Below are 23832 nucleotides of genomic sequence, written 5' to 3'. Positions count from 1 at the left end.
AGAGAGTTAACGTTGCATCAGCTGTGTGGAAGATGTGTAACACTGGTTATGCTCTACCTGTTAAACCACCTGTTCTCCGGAAGCATGCTGCTAACTTTTAAAGATTTCACAGAAATTTGCTGTCAGAAAAATCACAACTATCTTAATTCCTATCTAAGAGGCACTTGTGCACAGTGTCAGTTAGGAAGGTGACTGAAAGATGAAGAACACCATCAAGCCACATTTCAATCTGAATGACCAAAGTCTGGATTGAAGTGGTCATCAGTTATCCTGCCATGTCAAGATGCCAACTTGACTTATCCCACAGCCTGGCTTCAAAAAGCAGACTCCACATCACCCATCTCCACGCACACAGTCTTCAGCTGTGAATAATATTCAAGTGTCACACGGCCATTCTCTCTGCCGAATCCTGAAAAGAAGGAAAGGGGCCAGGGTGAGCCATAGCTACAACTGTCTGAAAAGTCACTGTGCACCGCTTCTCAGCGTGGGAGAGGAGGGACCCAGACCCCAACACTTCTGGATAAATCCCTTCCCCCATCCATCAGCTGGGCAGTGCCGGGGGGAGCAGGACCCACTGGTCCTGGGAACCAGCACAGGAAAATACACAGGTCTCATTTCTTAGCAATCTGTGACTGAATTTCACGGATCCACTATTCAGGGTAAAGATTTTTTTTTTTAATGTTTGGGTTTTTGTTTCCTTTGCCTTTTTGTTGTTGTTGTTAGGATAATCTGTTCAACGTGTTAAATCAGTCTCTAACAGCCAACCCTCTGGCCTCGAAAGGGGTTGCTAATTTAAAACTTAACTCTATGTAATAGGTTCATTAAATTTTCACATTAAGCCCTCAAGTGCACTGCCCACTATGACAGGAAGACCTCCTGGAGGTTCCTCTGATGACACTGTCCCATTGAGTACATTCGGTTACTGTGGTAACAGAACGGGCTCCACGCTAGTCCTATCTTCTGCACTGCCCCAGACTTAGCCAGTTCCTCAAAAAGCACTTATTCTGTGGTGCTGTTCAAATGGCAGCACACACACAGGTCTGGATGAGACCTAGCTCTCCTTGGCAAGTCTCTGCGCAGAGCTGGTTAGCAGGTTAGGGCAGGCACGGCTCTACAGCTCTAGCTGTTTCTCTTCCTCATTCTATGCAGCCTGGTCCAAGGGAACCAAAAAGTGGCCTGGGACACCCCACCTCCCAAGCTGCAGATTCCAAGCATATTTTCCCTGTGCTGAAGGTGAGACCCAAACACAAGGGCCCCACACTCCCCACCTGAGTCTGTGCCTATGCGAGCAGCTCCTCTGGGCGCCCCCTCCCGCTCGGTAGGGAGTGCCAGGATAATACTAAACGCCAGGTGAGGCTGGCAAGTTAACACTGCCATCTATCTCATCAGTGTTCAGCAGGGTTTATGTATTTGCCAACTCTGTGACAGCTGTAAAATTTGCCACAGTGGCCAGGGTAAGATTCTCAGAACGATGGTTCTAGAAGACCACGCTATTCTGAGTCTAGATGAAGAGCAGTGAAGGAAACTAATGAACACCTATACGCAAGAGACTTTAGGGGAAGAAGCTCCGTTCCTGCTGCGTCCACCTGCTGACATGTTACACGTGCACATGTCACACTGAGGTGACAGGTGACCGTGAAAGTGGAACATTTCCACAGCCACCAACTAGGGTGGTGATGGTTATAACTGACAGACTATTACTAGGGCTGGGGGTGTAGCTCAGTGGTACCGTACCTGCCTGACAAGCATAAGGTCCTGAGTTCAATCCCCGGTACCCCGCCCCAGAAACAGATTATGATTAATTTGGCCTCACAGAGAAAACAAAATAACCTAAGCTTTCTGGGACATTACTCTGAAGACACTCTGCCTAAACCCTGTTGACGGACAATGCCTCAGATGGAACTCCTGGAGGAAAGGTTTTATGTTCACTGTCAGCACAGGCGCTGCCCGCATCATGAACCTTCTTGAGATGTGCATGAGCAGTTCACAAGCCACATGGAGATGCCTGGCTCCATTCCCAGAGACTCCAGGGCATAGGGGGAGCACCGGGACTCTAACAGGCAGAGAGGATAGGGAACCCTGGTTGCCCTGGACACCTGGTTTGCTGACACTCTGGCCAGCTCCTCACCTGACTTCTTATATCCCCCGAAGGGCAGCTCCACGGGGCTGACGTTGTAGTTGTTAATGTAGCACGTTCCTGCCTGCAGCTCGGCCACCACTCTGTGAGCCCGCTGGATGTCCCTACCAAGGGAAGCATACCCCGTTATTACTCCTTTACTAGGAAGAGTCACGGTCCAGTTTTAAGGGTGCCAAATCTGCCAAATGTTTGAAAACCTTTTATTATTCAGGTAAAATAGGCACAGACTTCCGATTCACAGTACCCTCTGAAAGGAATCTACAAAACCAACAGGAAGGAACAGGGTGCCACGACGAGCCAGGGAGGAAAAACAGTCTCCGACAAATGGTGTGAGCACTCGATACCTACATGCAGAACAGTAAAGCAGAATCCCATGTTTCATACTCTACACAAAAATCCATCCAAGTGTATCACAGATCTAAAATGACGGAGTGAAAACTGTAAGAACTCTTGGAGGAAAAAACAGGAATGTGTCCTTATGTCTTTGGGTTAGACAAACCCTCTTTGGCTGTGACACCAAAAGTAACAGACCACACACAAAAAAAGAATATTACAGTTTATTAAATTTTTTAAAAAATTTGTGCTGCACAGAAGATAATCAAGAAAGTAAAAATAAGCTGGGTGTTATGGCTCACACCTATAATCCCAGCACTTGGGAGGCTGAGATAGGAGAATCATGAATTTGAGGCCAGTTAAGGCTACATAGCGAGGTGTAGGCCAGCCTACATTATGTACTGAAACCCTGTCTCAAAAAAAGGGAGTAAAAATAAAATCCACAAAAATGAAAATAAAATGGGCTAACAAGGGTGAAAAGAAACTAGAACCTTTACACATTGTTAGTAGGAATGTAAAGTGCTACTGCCCTTTTGAAAACCCAGTTAATAGTATTTTTAAAAAGTTAAGAGTTAAAAGTTAAACACAAAGTTGCCAAATGATTCAGTAATTTTACTCCTAGAAGTATATCCAACAGAAATGAAAATACATGTTCACACAAGCTGGGCATGGTAGTGCACACCTATAATCCCAGCACTCTGGGAGGCTGAGGCAGGAGGATCACAGGTTCAAGCCTAGCATGGTCAGCAATAATGACTGAGTAAGATCCTTTTTCAAAATTTAAAAAAATTTTAAAAGGGGCTGGAGGTGCAGCTCAGGGCAAAAGCCTGAGCTCAATCCCCAGTATCACCAAAAATACCCAAAAAATACATAAATGCATAAAAAAACATGGTATGCCCATACAATGGCAGAGCATTCCAGAAAGGAATGACGTGCTGATACATTGCTCCAGAGTACGTGAACCTTGAAACACGAATACAGGTGAAGGAAGCCAGTCACAAATCACGTTATATGACTCATTCATATAACATTTTTTTCCAGAATTGGCAAACCCATAGGGACAGACGGTAGATTAGTGGTTGCCAGGGATGGAGAGGAGAGGGAATGGTCAGTGACTATTTCGCTGTTTTGAGACAGGGTCTCAGTAGGTATTCCAGAGCATTATGCAGCCCAAGCTGGCCTGAAGCTCATAGCAATCCTCCTGCCTCAGCTGGGATTACAGCCATGCACCATCATATCTGGCCAGAAATAACTATTAATGGGCACACAGTTTCTTCTTAGGATGAAGAAAAACACACTGAAAATATTCTAAATTGGCTTACAGTGCTAGTTGCACAGTTCTGTAAATAAACTAAACACCACTGAAATGAGTGAATCGTGTGGCATGTGAATTACCCCACTAGAGCTGTTAAAAAGAAAAGGTAACTGCATATTAGAATTACCTTCTGTGTGTACTGAGGTGGCAAAGTCAAACAAGAGTACTCAGCTCTCTCCATTCACAAATTTATAAAGCTAAGTCCCAATCTTTTCTTCAGCCCTGAAAGGAAGCTATCATTATCAGGGCCTGGAGAGAGCCTTGGGCTTTCCTTCCAGGTCTCTGACCACAAAGCCACAAGAAAACTGACTTCGGGGTCACCAAACAAACAGCATACTTCCCAGTGCAAAGCATCCTTAGAAAACTGCCTAAGACTAAGCAAAGTTTGTATGTAAACAAGAAGTATGCAGGCATCTTCAAATAAATTTTGCTCCCAAATCATCTTTTCCCTTAACATTTATGTATAAAAATTAGTCACATTACTTACAATAGTTAAAACTGAAACAGTGTTCTAAATATCCAACGGAAGAAAAAATGCTTACATGAATGTCAATACATTTCAACGATAAACTACTCGAATGTCACTAAAAAGCATGCTTTTCAAAGAGCAGAATTTACACACTTACGGGTTTCCAAATAGCCCAAAGCTTTACATAGACCACTACCTAAAATATTTATTCAATCAATGAACAAGAGGCCACAATCAACAGTTTATAGCTCAGCTTAAATGTGAGCAGGGTCCTCTGGCCATTTGGGGCAACTACAAAGTGCTATTCTGGCATCTTCTGATTTCAACTGAAGCACACACAACACGCCGATGGCTCTAAGCGAGGGAGAGTCCAGCGAGGAGTCAGATCCACTACACATCTAGGCAGACCCTGCGGCCCACCCGGAAGCCACCGCCACGTCCTCCTCCACATACCTGGTAAACACGCCAGCTGCGAGTCCAAACGTGGTGTTGTTGGCTCGTTCCAGAACCTCGGCTTCCGTGTCAAACGGCAAAATGGACATGACTGGTCCAAAGATCTCTTCTCTCACACAGGTCATGTCATCTCTGCAATTAGCTACAAACATTTATTATAAAATCCAAAGTCAGTGAAATCTCTGCAACTTAAAAATGCCTTCTTCCCAGTAAATCCACAACTAGAAAAAATTCAGTATGGCACTGCCAGTGAACACTGCAGGCAACTTAACATATGTATGAAACAAGCACAGACTGTACAATTCCAGATCCACCTTTTTAAATTCTTCCTAAGGAAATAGCTAATGAGGTGACAAGGATCTATTTACAAGGACATTCGCCACGACCTTACTGAAAATAGTGAAAACAGGAAGCAATAAACTAAGCATCCAAGATATAAGAAATGATCGCATGAACCATGTACTTCCTCACGATAAACTTTCATGAAGCTTCCAAAAGTAATTAAAAAAAAAAAAGATGGTGTAAATGTTCATGATAAAACACTAAAAATGACATAAAACTGAATACAACATCACCCCGACTTGTTAAAATGTTATGTGCATAATTGCTTTTGTGTTTTTTCACATTTTCCTAATGTGAGAGGACAAGGGGCAGGGGAGGAAAGAGGAGAGGGGAAGGGAGGGAGAGGAGCAAGAGCAGGAAGTGGAGGGGAGGAGGACTTGAGGGAGTATTCACTGCACATAAAAACATATTTAAGCTCCTTTAAGTGGCTAATCCGCTGAAATGATTTAATTCACACTTGACACTTTAAAGTACGCGTATCAAAAAAGCTCAGATATCGGATGTCCAAAACTGAACCCCAAGGAGTCTCAAAGAAATGAGTACATTTATTCAATCTGCACTGTACCTGAAGAACAGCTTCGCTCAACTTTGGCAATCACTGCACGGAGTGAGACACGCTGTTTGTAAGGTGGTGTTATACATGCAGACAACGTGGGGCCGAAGAAGAGATTGAGGACCCTACTAGAAACCCCAACTCTGTACTAGCCAAAGACTGAAAACCAACTACCTCCTGAGCTGTAACGATGACTAAAATCTCTTGGGATTTATAAGGTGCTACCCTATATATAGCATGCTGCTCACCACCAGTGAGTTATGATGTGCTCTGGAGTCATCTGAAATTTTTTTTCCTTGGTTTTTGAGACAGGGTCTCACTATGTAGTTGAGACTGACCTGGAACTCACTATGTAGCCCAGGCTGGTCTCGAACTCATAGCGATCCTCCTGCCTCAGCCTTCCAAGTGCTGGGATTACAGGCGTGCACCACCACACCTGGCTCATCTGAATTATTTTGAAAGATAAATTAAGAAATACTTAGGATGTGTTTAAAAATAGTTTACCATATTCTAATGATTTGAAAATAATCTACATATAATTTTGAGGAAAACCATCAGCCAAGAATTGAATTACTCAAAACCATTTTTGTTACCCAACAGTCCCAGAAAATATGTTATCATCTTATACAGGCTGATAACACAGGATAACTCTAGGAGCAGTAAGAGCTACGCTGGGGAATCAAAAGAGAGAAAGGCACAGTGCCGGGGAGTTATCTCAGTGGCACCACATCCACCTCGCAAGTACAAGGTCCTGAGTTTGAAACTCAGTAACAAAAAAAAAGAGAGAGAGAGATGAGGGTATAAAAAAGCAGCAGCTGACATGTAAGGACATTGTATAGGTGTGTGCCATCATGTCCAGCTCAAACCAGAAGATTTTTAAAATTGACAGATGTGAAAAATTATGAAATTTCATAATTTTTAAAAGACTAACATATTATCTAACAAAATGAAAAACATTCTTTTCTTGAGGAATTAAATTCATTAAATTTTTATCAAATACAAACTTGCAGCCACACATGGCGGCTCACTCCTCTAATTCCAGCACTCTGGAAGGCTGAAGCAAGACGATCTCAAGTTTGAGCCCAGCCTGGGCAGTTTAACAACTTAGTGAGACTCTGGTTCAAAACAAAGAAATTTTTAAAAGGTTGAAGATGCAGCTCAGTGCAGAAGCCCTGGGTTCAATCCCCAGTTCTGCAAAACAAAACAACCCTATGCACTTCCTTTTTTATTTTTCACTTTCATTGTTTTGTTCTCCCTGCTTCCAGGACAATACATGTCCCCAGCAAACTAAGACTATGGCTTCTCTAACAGGAGGGCACCCAGAGGGCTTCAAAGTTGATGGGGGCCCTTCTACTTTTTAAACCTAAGTGATGGAACACATGGTTTGCCAGCCCTTGCTTAATACTACATATCTATTTCATAAATATTCATTCCTATCTACTCAGTATTTAATTCAAATCACTTAAAAGCAAACAAGAAGACATACTCAATATACAAGGTCTCATGTAGTATCCATCTTTTAATTTGGGATCCTCAGGTACGTACAGGTCTCCACCATATAACACCTTAGCACCCTGCCAAAGAAAGGAAAATGGATGTGTCTTTTGCATTAAACATACAGCCCTACAGCATTCCTGAAAGGTTACGTGTATCCTGAACAAACCAAAAGACAGGGAGCAGGGCACTGCTCAGGGACACTTCCAGCCAGTGCATAGCAACACAGGAAAGGGCACAGGACAGTGACAAAGGGCAACCAACCCTTCCCTCACCCTGCCCAGCTTCTGCTCACTTCTCACCTGCTCCTTTGCTGACTTCACAAAGCCAAGGACTCGCTCCAGGTGCGGCCGGTTGATGAGCGGACCCATTCTTGTACCCTCCAGAAGGGGATCTCCAATTTTTATCTTCTGGGTCTGCTTCACCACTTCTTCGGTGAACTTATCAATAATTTCCTTTTGCACAAATACCCTTGTGCCATTACAACAAACCTAAAGGACAGATACAAGACATAAATATGCATATGGGGCAAAGAGTGAAAGGGAGAAAAGTAATCTAGTAACTTTAAACTTAAAAGAGGCATGCCATGTTTTTTTAAAGGGTATTTTCATTTTTAAAAATTGTCCAGCCAGGAGTAATGACACACGCCTGTAATCCCAGCATTCGGGAGGCTGAGGCAGGAGGATCGCTGTGAGTTCAAGACCAGCCTGGGCTACATAGTGAGTTCCAGGTCAGTCTCAACTACATAGTGAGACCCTGACTTAAAAAAACCAAAAAAAAAAAAAAAATTGTCCATCCTGAGATGGGAGTGGTGGCACACACTTGTAATCCCAGCACTCTGGGAGGCTGAGGCAGGAGGATAGAAAACTCGATCCCAGCCTGGGAAACTCAGTGACCTAGAGAGAGTCCCTGACTCAAAAAAAAAAAAATAAATAAAAATAGCTGGGGATGTAGCACACTGCAAAGGCACTAGGTTCAATCCCCAGTACTGCAAAAAAATCAAATCAAATAAAACTTGTACCAATACTGAATAGAAAGGATTGTATATGTAATTTTGTGCATACCACCAGCAAGCATAAAAGTTAATTCCACCTTTGTTTAAATTTTCTTAAGGCCATCAGTGGGTCTATAAGACCCAGGACCTCCCCTACTTCCTCCTAGCAGCTGCTCATCTGCTGTGTAGCTCAAGGGGAATGGGAGGAGCTTCAGGAATAAGAGTGGAGGAGAGACAGCCAGGCACGGTGACTGTAATTCAGCATTTGGGAGGCTGAGGAAAGATCTCTAATTTGAGGCCAGCCTGGACTACAGGGTGAGATCCTGTTTCAAAACAAACAACAAGAAAAGGTTAGGTGCTACAGTCTTACACCTACTTCTGAAAACTAGGCATTTCAGTGCATGTGTCTATAACTGCAAATAATCACTATTTAGATGCCCCATAAAAATGAACATAATACTGCTCAAAGGCTGCCAGAACAGAACAGAAAAGTCCAAAAACAGATCCCAGTGCTCATGGACACTTAGTTCATGATAACGATGGAAGCCCAAAGATGAACTAAATAACCCACTGTGCTGGACAGCAGGTTATCCACATGGAAGAGGGAACAGGATATTCCTCTCATGTCAAACAGGAGAATAAACTCTAAATGTATCAAGAACCTAAGCAAGAAATGTAAAACCAAACCATCATCAAATATAAGTAATGTCTCTATAGCCTAGCTACAAGAGTTTTTAACTACTGCTCAAAATCTACATACAAGCCAGGCGTAGTGGTGCGCACCTGTAATCCCAGCACTTGGGAGGCTGGGGCAGGAGGATCACTGTGAGTTCAAGGCCAGCATGGGTACACTGTTGGAGCTTGCCTCCAAATAAAACAAAACATTAAAAAAATCTAGGACCGTGGATTTAGCTCAGTGCTGCTATCGCCTGCCTGGCAAGTGCAAGGTCCTGAGTTCAATCCCCGGTACTAAAAAGTAAAATTAAATTAAATTAAAAATCTACATAGAATGAAAGAGAAACATTGATAAATTTAACCACATAAAAATGTTTTAAAAGACAGGGTGCAATGGCACCTGCTTATAATCCCACCACTTAGAAGGCTGAGGCAGGAGAATTATAGAATCAAGGCAAGCCTGGCCTACACAGCAAGACTGCCCCTCCACCCCCAAATTGCTCTAAATAAATCCAGACAATCGAAAAACTGAAAATATTTGAAACACTGATATAAGATAAACTGTTAATGTTACAAATACTTAAAGAGCTTTTCAAATTGTGAACTTCATATAAAGAAGATAAGAATTCCATAAAACATGGGCCAAGGATTTAGCTCAGTGGCTGCATGTGCAAGGTCCTGAGTTCGATCCCCGGTACCAAAAAGCAAAAAAGCAAAAACACTACACAAAACATAAAGAAAAAAAAACAAATTTCAAATAGAAAAGTAGGCAACTAAAACACACAAACACATATACTACAAATGGTCCTTAAGTCTGGAAATGTTTGATCTCACTCATAACTAGAGAAATGAAGTTAAAGCTATACTGAGATACCAATTCCCACCTTTCTGTGAAAACGTAAAGCTGTGACATTATGTTCTGAGAAGCTATGAAGAAATAAGAATGCACACACTGTACGAAAGTAGTTTCTTCTTTTAGAGGAGAAACTGGTCACATCCACATATGCACCTAACATCGCGGATCTCCAGAGAAAGGCAAAACAAAACTGCAATCAAGCCAGGCCTGGTGGCACAGACATGTAATCTCAGCACTCTGGAAGGCTGAGGAAGGAGAGTTGCAATTTCAAGCCTAGCCTGGGCAATTCAGTAAGACCCTGTCTCATAATTTAAAAATATAAAATGGGCTAGGGATGTAGAGAAGGCCCTGAGTTCAATCCCCAGTACCACATACATATATATACATACAATTTTAAGAACCTACAATCAGATACTATTCCACAGCCACAAAGATGACAACTATATGTAAAAAAAAGGAAAGAAAAAGCTTATTAAGGATATAGACAGGGGCTGGGGATTTAGCTCAGCGGTTCTGCTGCCTGTCTCACAAGCACAAGGACCTGAGTTTGATTCCCGGAACCAAAAAAAAAAAAAAAGAAAGGATATAGAGAAAACTAAAAACTGTGTTTTACTGGTGGGAACATAAAATGTAGTCACTATGGAAAACAGAGGAATGGCTCCTTCAAAATGAACTGAATTACTGTGTGCTCCAGTGACCCCGCTCTTCTGGGCATGGGTCCCACAGACCTGACAGCAGGGACTTCTGCAGGTATCCACACATCAGTGGTCACAGCAGCATGATTCAAATTGCCAAAAGATGGAAACAACCCCTCAGTGGAGGACTGAATAAACACAATCTCATCTATACATACTACGCGATAGTCTTACAGAGGAGGATGTCCTGACAACCCTACAGGTGGACCCTGAAGACAGTGTAAAGTGAAAGAAGCAGACATGAAAGAATAAATACTGTAAGGTTCCACTTATAAGAGACACCTAGAACAATCAAATTCACAAAACAGCAGCTAGCAGGGCTGTGGGGAGAAAGGAATGGGGAGATCCGTAATGAACTCAGGGTCAGTTTGGAGCCTTCCTAGAAGGCCGGAGAACGGCGGTGACCGCAGATGATATGACAGTGCTGAAGGCCACCAAACACCTCGGAACGGTCACCCCTTCAACGCCTAGTGCTCCGGTTGTGAAACACACATAACGGAGGATAAATTTTCTTCTTCAAATTCTTGTTCCTTGAATCTTCCTAGGTAACACATGAATTTCATGTAAAAATTTAAAAATTGCAATCTGCAGCCCAAATGGGTTAAAATGGAAAATTTTATGTGTATCTTGCTTCTAAAAAAAAAAGTCACAGTATGTAAGAAAGTCAACTCAACAGCCCAAATAACCACATAAGCCTCGTTTAAAAGCAGACAAAGGACCTGAATAGATATTTTCCCAAAAATATAACCATGACCAACAGGTATGAAAGGATGCTCAACATCACTGACCATTAGGGAAACACAAATCCAAATCACAATGAGATATTACCTCACACCTGTTAGGATGGCTATTATCAGAAAGATTTTTATAAATGTTTTCAAAGATGTAGAGAAAAAAGAACTCTTGCACACTCTTAATGGGAATGTAAATTAGCACACCCACTATGGAAAACAGGTCCTAAGAATGAAACATAAAACTGGCATCTCCTCCAGCAATCCCACTGCTTGGTATGGACCCCAAAGAAATGAGATCAGTACTTTGAGGAGGTGCCCACACTGCCATGTTCATCACAGCATCATTCACCATAGCTAACATGTGGACCCCACAATCTCCCTGTTCTAAGCGAATGAATGAAGAAACATCAGAGATCAACCTGCAGAAGTGAAATAAGCCAGACTGACTTGTATGTGGAATCTAAAAAGTCAAATACAGAGAAGCAGAGAATATAATGTTGGTTCCCACAGGCAGAGTAGGACAGAACTGGGGAGAAGTCAGAAAGGGTACAAGCTGTACTATTACAGGATGAAAAGTTCCAGACACTCAATCTACAGCATGATGACCAGAGTTAATAATGCTGAGTCATACAATGAAAGTACACACAATTTTCATTTTTAAAAACTGTCACAAAAATTCCACATTATCACTTTTAGGAGAGTCCCTGAAAATATATCTCCAACAATATGAAAATACATGAGCACAAGGTTACTCATTCACTGTAGCACTGTGAAACACTGCAAACAACCTAAATGCCTCACAAGGAAAAGCAGCTGGATTATGCAGCGATGAAAAAAAAGGATCTCTACAAAATGACATGGAGTGCTTTCTAGGATATGTTAAATGAAGAGAGCAAAGAGAAAGAGTGCCTCTAACATGGTGCCTCTCTTGGAAGAAAGAAAAGGAAATAAGAAATATATAAGTACCTGATCACTTGTACAAAAAGAAGCAAAGAAAAGGAAAACTAGAAAAAAATTAAGAGTGGCTACCAGGGGGGTCAGGAAGGGTATGGAAAAGAGTAGGACGCATGGGGAGGACTCACATCTTTCACTGTGGATTTTTAAAAATTCTAACATTTAGAGCCACATTATTATTTTGTTTGTGTTTTGTGCTACTGGTGTGTCTAGGGTTTACCACACAGCCGCCAGCCCATCCCCCCTTTTATTGTTTATTTCAAGACAGGATCTCATCAAGTTGCCCAGGCTGGGCTCTAATTTGGGATCTGCCTCCCTAGCTTCCCAGAGTGCTGGGACTATAGGCGTGCACACCATACCCAGTTTGAAACAGATTTTTAAAGTCTGCAAGAATAGGCGAAATAGCTGGGCATGATGGCATACGCCTGTAATCACAGCACTCGGGAGGCTGAGGCAGGAGGATCACTGTGAGTTCCACGTCAGTCTCAACTATATAGTGAGACCCTGTCTCAAAAAAACAAAACAAAACAAAACAAAAAAAAATAGGCAAAACAAGCCCCAAATTAAATACTAGAAAAAACAACTTAGCTATTCTAAAATGGATATCATAACCATACTGAAAGCAGGTCAGAAAAGGGGAAACAGATCCAGGCAACAGGTGAACACAGTACTTTGACTATGACCTCAAAAAGATCTGTGAATTACTGTGAACTCCAATTAGGTTTATTTTTCATAGTGGTATGAACTCATAAATCTGAAGCTACTATAAATGTATTCAAGGATTAAGAAATTATTTTCTTCTTGTTGTTTTGTTTTGAAACAGGGTCTTGCTATGTAGTGCAGGCTGGCCTTGAAATCACTACGTTGCCCAGGCTGGCCTCAAACTCATAGCAACCCTCCTGCCTCAGCCTCCTGAGTGCTAGGATTACTGGCGTGCACCACCACACCCTGCTTAAGGAATAAGAAATTAAATAAATATATTGTGGGTAATGGAGCCAAATGTCTTACTGATGGAAATTACAAATGTGGAAAGGTAGAAGGCCAAACCGAACCCTTCGAGAATTAGATTAAAATTGGAAGTTTCTGTCTGATTGTAGTGGTTAAGAACAGGTGTGTGCATATAGACAAACGTGCAGGTCCCAGCACTCTACTGAGGTCCTTGGAGCACTGATAGCCCAGCAGCAGGGAACACATCTGCCGCTCAGACAGTGGTTTCTAAATGCCGTTTACCAGTCAATGAACAAGAGCTCCCAGGGAAGCGGCCGATGCCAGGTTTGAGCCAGGGAAAGAATAAGATGAGTCTGTAATGCCTTACTGTTCCAGAAATTAAAGAAAGAGAATAACTATGCAGTTATTTGAGCATCCAAATAAACAATAATACTAATGAAATAGTATTCATGAAAAATAAAACTAAGTGAATGAAAACGGAGAAGGGAAAGTTCTTTCTGACACCAGAAGGTGGGCTGATAAATAAAAAGAATGGAACTGGAAAATCATCATTCAGCAACAACCACAATAAAAACTTGCAGCAAGAATCATCAGTGAGTGATAAAACTGCTGGGTAGGAAGTGTGATGAGGAACAGAGTCATCTCAAAGTATCTGTCATGGCTGGGCCTGGTGGCACATGCCTCTAATCCCAGTACTCGGGAGGCTGAGGCAGGAGGATCACCCTGAGTTTGAGGCCAGCCTTCGCCACAGAGTGAGTGAGTTCAAGGCCAGCCTAAACTACACCGCAAGATCCTGATTGATTTGATTCAAAAAACCAAGTACCTCTCAGAAGATAATTAACCACAGGAGAAAAAACAGTTACTACAGTGAAGATCCAGTTTTTTTTTGTTTTGGTACCAGGAATCAAACTCAGAACCCTGCACCAAGGGGGCAGCACCACTGAGCTAAATCCTTGGCCCAGTGAAGGTCCACTTTAAGCAACTGATTAGAGTTAACACCCTCTAAGAAGGACACAATGGCACATTTGGACTATTTTTTGCCAAAAATGCATAATATGAATATGATGAACAGGAAACATCAGACAGACCTACGATGAGGAGCATTCTATAAAGTAACAGGCCTGTACACTTTGAAAAGGCCAACGTCATCAAAGACAATAACTAAAGAATGCTTCCTAATTAAAGGAAATTAAAGAGAAAAACGCCTAATGCTAACTAAGATTGGATCACCACACGTTATATATGTGTATCGAGTCATTACACTGTATCTCATAAATATGTACAATCTTTAAAAATAACTTCGGGGGGAAAAAAAGCAGGCAAGACGACTAAATGCATCATCTCTGACTCAATCTTGTACCACAAAAAAAAAAAATTTGTTGTTTTCCTTTACTAAAGGGACAAATGGTGAAATTTTAACAAAGGTTACAGATTGGGTAATAGAGGTCCACTGATGTTAGGGTATTGATTTCCACCAGTGGAATGTGCTATGTAAAAGAATACACTTGTTTTCAGGAACACTGAAATAGTTGGAGGTTAGAGAAGCCTGGTTTTATCTGTAAAAAAATTTTTTTTTTCTACCAAGGATTGAACTCAGGTCCTTGCGCTTACAAGGCAGGCGGCGGAAGCACTGAGCTAAATCCCCAGCCCGTCTGTAACTTTTAAGTACTTCAGAAATACTGAACACATATACGTGTGTACAGAGACAGACGAAGAGCAATATAAAGTAAAAGTGTTAACATTTTAACATTCGAGGAATCTGGTTCAAGGGTATATGGAATTCTTTGTTCTAGTCTGGAACTCTTCTAGTAAGTCTGAAAATGTTTCAAAACAGTAGCTGTACAATGCGCTGCGATTCCTTCAGAACCTCTGCCAGAGCCAAGCCCATACCTGGCCTTGTGTGAGGAAATTGGCCATCAGTGCGCCCTTCACAGCGTTCTCCATGCTGCAGTCTGAGAAGATGATGAGTGGAGATTTGCCGCCAAGTTCCAAGGTAACAGGTTTGATTCCTTTAGCTGACAACTCCATGATCTGTGGAGCAAAAACAAAGCATTCAGAGGAAGCTTGACACTGGTTAGGTTGACAACTGTATTAACCCTGACCCTACAAAGCCACTGACAGCTGTATATGACCTGCTGCCTTATTCTCAATATACTTTGCCCTTCATCTATTTAATTCTTTCTTTTCTTTTTTCTTTTGGTACCGAGGAATGAACTCGAGACCTTGCTCTTGTGAGGCAGGCAGTGGAACCATTGAGCCAAATCCCTGGCCCTTCACCTATTTAAAATACTCTTTTCCAGGCAGGGGATTTAGCTCAGTGGCACCTGCCTCCCAAGCACAAGGTCCTCAGTTTGATCCCCATACCAGAAATAAATAAATAAATAAATAAATAACTTTTGCACAAAACGAAAGAGAGCCCACAGAAGTACACTGTGAATGAACAAAGAGTTCATTTTAAACAGTGACGCTGAACTTTTTAGAGCTTTTGATGACACAAACAGCTCACTATGGCACATGGGACACAGGTTCACCACCACTGATTTAAAACATATTGTTGTGGGGCCAAAGATTTAGCTCAGTGGTGCCGCCGCCTACCTTGCAAGTACAAGGACCCGAGTTTGAGCCCCGGTACCTAAAAAAAAATATATATATATACTGTTGATTGCCAGGAATTCTCTTCTGTGGCCATTACTGTGTTTAGGGCTGACAGAGCTCAGAATACAAATTTAGGTCATAATAATGAATCAGAAATAACCTAAGAGAAGTCCTCTTCCTCCTATCCATGGAGTTAAACAGCCAAACAACACAAGCGGCAGCCCAGGCCCGTGCCCTCAGACACGTCACCACCTCGGGCAGGACCTGAACCTCCACTTGACCCAGCACAGATTCCCCACCCACGCTCTCTCCCCTCCGGCTTCACAGGATGCTGTAGTCCTCAGCCCAATAGAGCCTCCTGCCCCATTCCTTATATACAGGTCAGCTCCAAATGCATGCCGGGTAGGACTGGCTCTGGTGACTGTGTTAACCGGCACTGGCTTCGTCTTCACCTTCATGCCGGTGGGCACACTTCCAGTGAAGGAGACTTTGGCCACGTCGGGATGCTGACACAGGAACTGGCCAGTGGCTGCCCCGCCTTGCACCACGTTGAAGAGCCCGGGAGGCACACCCGCCTGGGTGTAGACCTCGGCCAGGAGCACAGCAGAAACCGGCGTGAAGGGGGAAGGCTTGAAGACCATGGCATTACCTGCATGAAGCCAAGACACCACGCAAGACTGGTGATCTTCTCGGGGTGGGACTAGGACAACCTGGGTCCCGACCCCCTATCAAATCCTACACTAAAGCCATTATTAGTAATAGACACATCTCGTCCCGCCTGCCTTGGATTCCCTCATTAAACAGACCACATACCTGCCCGGGCTCAAACAGTTATACCGCACACTGGCACATCAAGGCCTTTTCATATGTAACCACTTACCAACCCAATTATTTAAATACGGGATGACCAAAGACTGCACATGCTTTTCGTTAACTTTTTAAATATAACAGAAAATATAAAAATGACAATTTTTTAATCAAATTCATTCAATACAAAAATCAACTGACTGAAATGACCCCTGTCCGAGCAATGCTTGGGACAGTAAGTGCGTAAACAAGTGTGATGCCCAAATGATGCTTGGGGTAAACTGTTAAGTGGCTAAGATCTAGCATCTTCAACAGTAGAATGAAGTATGGTCAGTTCCACTCATATACATACATACATGTACATACATAATGTATGTACATGTATGTATTATGTACATGTATGTATATATATAATACACACACACACACACACACACACACACATATATATGCACTACTTGTTTTGTTTTCTGAGATAGGGTCTTACTATGAGTCCAGGTGGCCTTGACCTCACAGCAATCCTCCTGACTCAGCCTCCCAAATACTGAGGTTACAGGCATGCACCACCGCACCTGGCTTAAGTCTCACTTTGTAAAAGTTGAAACCGAAGACCAGAAAGGTTCATTTGAGAGAGTATGCAAGGCTAGAGATTCAATCCTGACACTCTCTCCTCTCTCACCCGGCCTCTCCACAGCAAGATGCTAAGACAGGTACCTGCCCTAGAGACACAGGCAGCGCCTCCACACAATGTCCTAACAGCCATGCTTTTCTAACATTATGAGTTTTTCTAAGATCAAAATAGGCTTTTGCCCCTACAGATTCTTTTCTTTAAATAGTATAATAAAACCATTTTTGTTATGCCACAGCCAAAGCTACACTCATGGGAGCCTTGTTTACCACTTCTTAAAAACCAATTAAGAGAGCTGGGGATTTAGCTCAGTGGTTCTACCGCCTGCCTCGCAAGTGCAAGGACCTGAGTTTGATCCCCAATCAACCAAAAAAAAAAAAAAAAAAAAAAAAAAAAAGAACAAAACAAAAAAAACAAGTTTATCTTCTGCTTTCTAAATCAAGTCAAACTCTTCTATGTTAGAAATTATTGTCCAGAAAGCACAAAATGAATTCAATTTAGCAGGAAAAACTGTTTCTGTATTCAAAAATAAATTAGAGCCAGCAGTGATGGTGTATGCCTATAATCTCAGCATTCTTGGAGTCTGAGGCAAGATGATCACAGATCTGAGCCCAGCCTGGGCAATTCAGTGACCTAGGGAGACCCCTTCTCCAAGGATTAGAAGGCTGGGGCTACAGTTCAGTGTAAAGGCCCTGGGTTCAATCCCCAGTACTGCAAAACAAAAACCAAAGAAATTAGAATTCCCAGCATCTTAAAATAAGTAAACACATACATAAATTGGACAAATAAATCATGGCAATATTGAGAGATATGTGTGTCTTATTAAACAGGGGTGTGGAGGCTGGGGAGCACCTCTGTGGAGGCAGCTTAAACCGGCAGGTCTCTAAGGCAGACTCTGTAGGGCAGCAGGCAGTGGGTGGTGTTGAGGTTAGGAGGAACAAGGCAGGGCAGGAATGGGCCGTGTCCTCTGAGGTCTGGAAGTCCCACGGCGGACCCCTCTGCCTTGAAGTGTGCGCTGATGGAAAGGTGAGGGCAGAGAAGAGGGCTCGAGTGCAGGGCTCCCGGTAGGTCTGATTCCCTCTTACCGCAGGCCAGAGCCGGGGCTGACTTCCAGCAGGCGATCTGGAAGGGGTAGTTCCAAGCTCCGATCCCCACACACACCCCAAGGGGCTCCCTGCGGGTGTAGCCAAAGGATCCGCCAGGGAGCTGGATGTGCTCACCTACAGGGTGAACAGAGGATGAAGGGAAAACATGTCTATGCTCGCCAAGTTTGACCAACGGGTGCCCCACCCTGACCCACACTCCAGACCAGAGCCTCACAGCTCCCACGACCCAGGCTCCCGGAGCTCCACACTTTTATGCCTCCGCTCACTGGGACGCTGGCTTCCCCGTTCTGTCTCCACAGAGAATCCTGCTTATCCTTCAAACACACATTGACCCCGCTAACTGTAAAACTTGCCTGAGCCTCCACTGGGTAGCAAATTATAAAGAAAATGGAAATAAGGGGTGGCCTCTGCAGCAGGAGCAGCACCTCCAGCCTGTGGCTCCCAATACCCCGCAGGGCCCTACAAACCTTTTCATGTGGTTTTTTTGTAAACTTTGGAACTTTTTACAGAGTTTTTGCTAAGCTGGTGAAGCTGGTAACTACAGTATGCTCACTCTTGTAAGAAGTGGTGTTTCAACAACTTTACACCAATCCAGAAGTCAGAGATCCATCTCCAGTTTAAATAAGGAAAGGTAAAATAATTCCTGGGTTACCCGAGTAGAAGGGGATGAATACAGGACGTGAACCCAGGCCCATACTCATTCCAAGTCTTTGCCCTTTGTCACCAGGCTCTGCTCTTCTACCCTTTGTCGGCTGGTCCCAGAAGGGCAGGCAAGAGCTTACCAGCCAGGGATCCGGCCAAGCCTGCAAAGTACTCCAGGCACTGCCAGGAAGTGTCGATGTCCCAGCGGGCCTCGAAGATGGACTTGCCATTGTTGATGGTCTCCGCGGTGGCGATTTCATCCTTCCGCTCCTGTAAGAAAAACAGCCCCATTTACTACCAAGACGCGTCTTGACATAGCTAAGTACAATTCATCGTTAGGCTTTTCACAATTGAAATAGCTTACACTATAAATGAAAATAAATGGAATGGCAGTGTTACATACAGAAAAGATACAAGCTTACTGCTAAACAACAGTTCAAGTTCAGTAGGTGATAAACATTTCTGACCGCAGTCACGATCAGTCTGAAATAGTACACCGCGAGAAATGATTATGTGTGTCTGTGCACTCACAGGTATGCAGGTTTGAGCATGTATAATAAGGAAATGGTGTTTAGAGAAGGTCTATGTGAAAAGGAAAAGAATATCAGACAGAGCACAGACATCCTTAGATACTATTTAGGACCAATAAAAATCATTTCATAGCGAAGGAACCACTGCCTAGGAGGACATAATAGCCCAACGTGTAATAGGAGAAAATAAAGAACAAAGTACAATAACTTACAATAAAAATAGCTTACAATGACCACCACCTTTGGTCTATCAGATTAAAACTAATTTTTAACAACAAGGGAAAATACCTGTCAGGAAAAAATTGTCCATAAATATTTCGACATTCCTGCATGGCGTGGGCTTTCTGGGCAAAGAACACTGGCAGGTGGGTTATCACAAGCCCTGGAGGGCAGATGCGGTGCTGCCCTCGAGATAAGAGGCCATCAGAGTAACGTGCAAGTGTAACATCTCTACTTCCTGCTCCTGGGTACATCTACTTACACTTGGAGGTAAGAATCTCAGCGACCTTTCTCTCTGGACTCGAGGTTTGCTTAATGAGTAACTGCTCTCTCTCGTCAGAGGACAGAGTCGGCAGATGTGACAGCAGCCCCTATACATGCTAAGTCACAGAATTTTAGGGTCTTCTCCTGTGGTCCAGCCCATTCCACAGATAGTTTACTGAAATAAACCATCATTTTTTCTAATCCCTGAACTTTCATGTCTCCTGTCAGAATCTCCGTACAGGTCCATGTGTATGTGTGTACGGACACTCTTGCAAGCAACACTCGGAACCTGTAGAGTTTCTTTCTTTCTTTTTTTGGTACCAGGATCCAACTCAGGACCTTGTGGTTGCAAAGCAGGTGGCAGAACCACTGAGCTAAATCCTTGGCCCATTCTTCACAGTTTCTAACACACTTATGACAAAAAAATCACCAGTCCTACCGCTTGGAGAGATCCATGATTCATATGCTGGTGTGCATTTTTCTGAACATTCAAACTTTCTGTAATGAGCATCTACTATTTTTGCTTTTTTAATTTCTTCGTGTTGTTTATCTCAGCCTACTAGTACATGAATGCAGTAATGTTTACACTGCATGTGGGAGGCTGGTACAAGAACAAAACACACCTTCATTCCTTTTTCACCCCAACCCTTCCCTCCCTCCTCCCTCTGCTCACCCCTTCATCTCCTTCCATTTATTATTATTTATTTTTGTACGTCTCTGCAGTACGTGGTGCTGACGTTCCTCACGGGGAGTGCTACACGTACATAACATATCCCAACTCCTTGTTTTCATCCCTCAACCCCTGCCTCCCTCCCCTTCCATCAATCTCTTGACCTCCTCCCCTTCCTACTTCGTATCTATCTTTTAAAACTATAAAAATTTTTTAGGGCTTTTTTTTTTTTTTTGTAAGAAAGAACATCTACGAGCCTATAAAATTTACCCAGGCAATTAAAGTATAAAACAAATCTGAAAAACAAAGGTAGATTTCAATTTCAGTAGAAGAAAAGTGCACAAAGCAAGAAGCCGGTAGACAACCGTACATTAAAAAGAAAGGCAGACAAGCTACCAAGGGGACACTGTAATTCGGTGCAAATACGTAGAAGAAAACCTGCCAATGGAGCTGTTCAAGAGCCAAGAGCTGGGTGGGAATCGCTAAGAAACCATGTACACATACCAAGGTGAGCACGTGGAAACGTTCCCATTTCACACAAATGTTTACCCTGCCGTTGCATCAAAGTCAACCCGGGAGAACACGCAGGGGAATGCCAGAGTTTTCTGGAAGGGAATATATGGATACACACCCTTATAATTCTGGCAGCTTCCAGGAGGATCCGGCAACGCTCCATGCCAGATTTTTTACTCCATATTTTGAAGGCAGCCTTTGCATTCTGAACAGCCAAATTGACTTCTTTTTCTCCTGAACATGTAAAAGTAGCTATCACGCGGCCTACAGAGAATAAAAGGGTCAGTTTCATGTCAAATTATTGCAATACATTTAAATAAAATCCTGTGTCAATGTTTTTACGGATAGTTTCATTCAGGGCTGGGGATTTAGCTCAGTGGTTCTTGCCACCTGCCTCACAAGCACAGGGGACCTGAGTTTGATCCCGGGCACCAAAAAAAAAAAAAAAAAAAGGCTAGTTTGATTCAGTGAGCCCTTCTATACAGCAGTTCACTGACCGGTTAGCATCTGATAAAAGTTACAGACCTGGCTCCAGAAAAAAACTACTGAACTATGTCACAGAATTACAGAGTCCATGTCCCTTGTCAAAACACAGCAGAGAGTTCAGAAAACTTCTCTATTTTACAGTTGAGCTTACTAACATTTATTTCCTCTAGGAAATAAGCTCTCCTTAACACTGTCTCAGAATCTCAGGGGACTTACAATAAAAATCAAGTTAAAACTAATCAGGCTACAGGTTACAAGCTCTGATTTTTAAATCCCTTCTCTGTGTTCTAAGTTGTTCCATACTGATATTTTATGAATATGCCTAGTAAACAGTAATAACTCAAAAAGATATACTGAAAAGCAAGAAATTCTTTTTCTTAAATAAAAAATTTCAATATTTTTACTCCAACTTTTTTTTTCTTATCCTTGTTCTTGGGCAAAATATGAAAACATCAATTTTTCAATCATTGTAAGTGCTATCAACTCTATCAACAAATGCCTATTCAACAGTTCCTTTTCGCAAGAATTCCTGAAACTTTGTTTTCCAGAAAGATTTTAGAAACACACACACACACACACACACACACACGTTTGTTGAAGCCAGGACCTTTGCACTGAGCTACATCCCCAGCCAGACCACCCCCACCTTTTTATTTTGAAACAAGGTCTCCATAAGTCATTCAGGCTGGGCTCCAACTTTGGATGCTCCTCCCTCAGCCTCCTAGACTGTACCACATGTTCTGTACAAACTGTTCTTTCTGTTACAAACTTGAATAGTTGATAAAGGCAGTGACTACCACAGACTTTGTAGGTAAAGAATAATTCCCATTACTTTTGTATTACTATGGGGAGGGGACAGAAAAGATGTTTCTTCCTCTTAGGCGAATTAAAGCTTTCCGGGTCTCCTTGGCCACTCCAGTTCTGACAAGTCACTGCTCTGTGACTTAGGGTGCATGGTTAGCCCTAAATTCTCCCATCCCTTGCAATCCAGCTGTACTCATCTGCATACATCTGCTCTTGTTCACACAAAACATTCACATTTGTTCCCCTAAACATTCAATGCAGGGCAGCAAAACAAACAACAACAACAAAAACACCCTCTTCATCCTTAGCTGGACACATTAAGAACTGAAGTTTAAAAGTTCCATTAGGCAGAAATAACTACATTGTGGAGATCTAATGTTCAGCACAGGGACTGTTAGGTCACTCGAGGCTGTCAGACGAAGGCAGAGAGAGGCACTCAGCGAACAGAAAGGAAAGGCAGGTTTATTCTCTAGTGGGCCAGGGGAAGTCACCTTTCAGAGTCTGACCCCGATTCTAAATTGTTTTATTTTATTTATTATTATTATTTTTTGGTACCAGGGATTGAACTCGGGTCCTTGCACTTGCGAGGCAGGCCACCGAACCGCTGAGCTAAATCCCCGGCCCCTAAGTTTGTTTTAATTTTTATGTTGTTTTTTAGGCAGGGCAGGGAAGCAGGGCTTGGCACAGGGGCAGGGAGGTACAGGCAGATGCTGTTTCAGCAGTTCATCTTTCCAGCACAGTGACCTTTGTGGGTTTAGCAGGAGGGGCAACTCTTGATTGAGACTGTCATCTTTTCTTATTTCAGGACCACAGTTAATAATCTTGCATTGTACACTTAAGATTTGCTAAGAGAATAGGTTTTTGTTCGTTTAGAGGCAGGGTCTCGTTATGTACCTCAGGCTTGCCTGGAACTTGATCTTCCTGCCTCAGCCTACTGGGAGGTAGGATTACAGGGGTGTGCACCACCCCGGCATCACTATCAAGAAAAAGGGTAACTGTCTATAGGTAGCAGATTTGTTAATGAGTCTGGCTGTGCTAGTCATTTTGAAAGGTACACATATATGAAAACAGCACGCTGCACAGTGTCAGTACATACAAGTCCTTATCTGTCAGCAAATGAGGGAGCCTAGATCAAGGTGGGATTTTTCCTTTCCCAATTCTGATTCCTGCGCAGAAATACTGTATCTTAGCACTAGAAAACAGAGACAAAATCCACATTCGTGGTCCATGGAGACCGCCAAGCAAGCACTTCTCCACTCCCCCCAGCACCACTTCCGGGTCCTGTTGCAGGCCTCCCAGGCACACTGCTGAATACCTCAGAGCAGGCCTAATTCAAGCTCCCCCCCACTGAACCCTAGGCCTTGGCACTGAGCTACTTCCCTAGCCCTTTTTACTTTTTATCTTGAGACAAGGTCGCGCAAAGTCACTCGTTTCGAGGGTGGCGTTGAACTTGCGATCCTCCAGCCTCGACCTCCCACAGTGCTGGGGCTCCCGGCGCGCACGCTGGTGATTAACGGATGCGCAACTCCGGTTGCCGCTCAGCTGCCTCCCAGCAGGCTCCCAGCTCTCCTCCTCCACGGCCCCTCGCGTCCGGCCCAGTGCTCTCGCGCTCTCCG

The 23832-nt window shown here is 43.2% G+C and overlaps 1 protein-coding gene across 1 annotated transcript; it reads right to left on the bottom strand.

The window, feature by feature from the left end:
• Window positions 1–25: 25 nt before the first annotated feature.
• On the bottom strand, window positions 26–23786 carry Aldh9a1 (aldehyde dehydrogenase 9 family member A1). Its single transcript, XM_033765679.1, has 11 exons — window positions 23611–23786; window positions 21045–21190; window positions 18871–19000; window positions 18068–18202; window positions 16000–16196; window positions 14843–14983; window positions 7399–7587; window positions 7089–7176; window positions 4708–4849; window positions 2129–2241; window positions 26–409 (listed from the first exon to the last, which is right to left on the bottom strand). Exons 2-11 carry the CDS (start codon window positions 21087–21089, stop codon window positions 315–317), a joined length of 1275 nt encoding a protein of 424 aa, XP_033621570.1. The 5' UTR covers window positions 21090–21190; window positions 23611–23786; the 3' UTR covers window positions 26–314.
• Window positions 23787–23832: the final 46 nt, after the last annotated feature.

This window comes from Fukomys damarensis, unplaced genomic scaffold (genome assembly GCF_012274545.1).
Source record: "Fukomys damarensis isolate Sample0158 unplaced genomic scaffold, DMR_v1.0_HiC HiC_scaffold_19, whole genome shotgun sequence".
Lineage (NCBI taxonomy): Eukaryota > Metazoa > Chordata > Mammalia > Rodentia > Bathyergidae > Fukomys > Fukomys damarensis.
This window is presented reverse-complemented; position numbering and strand designations above follow the sequence as displayed.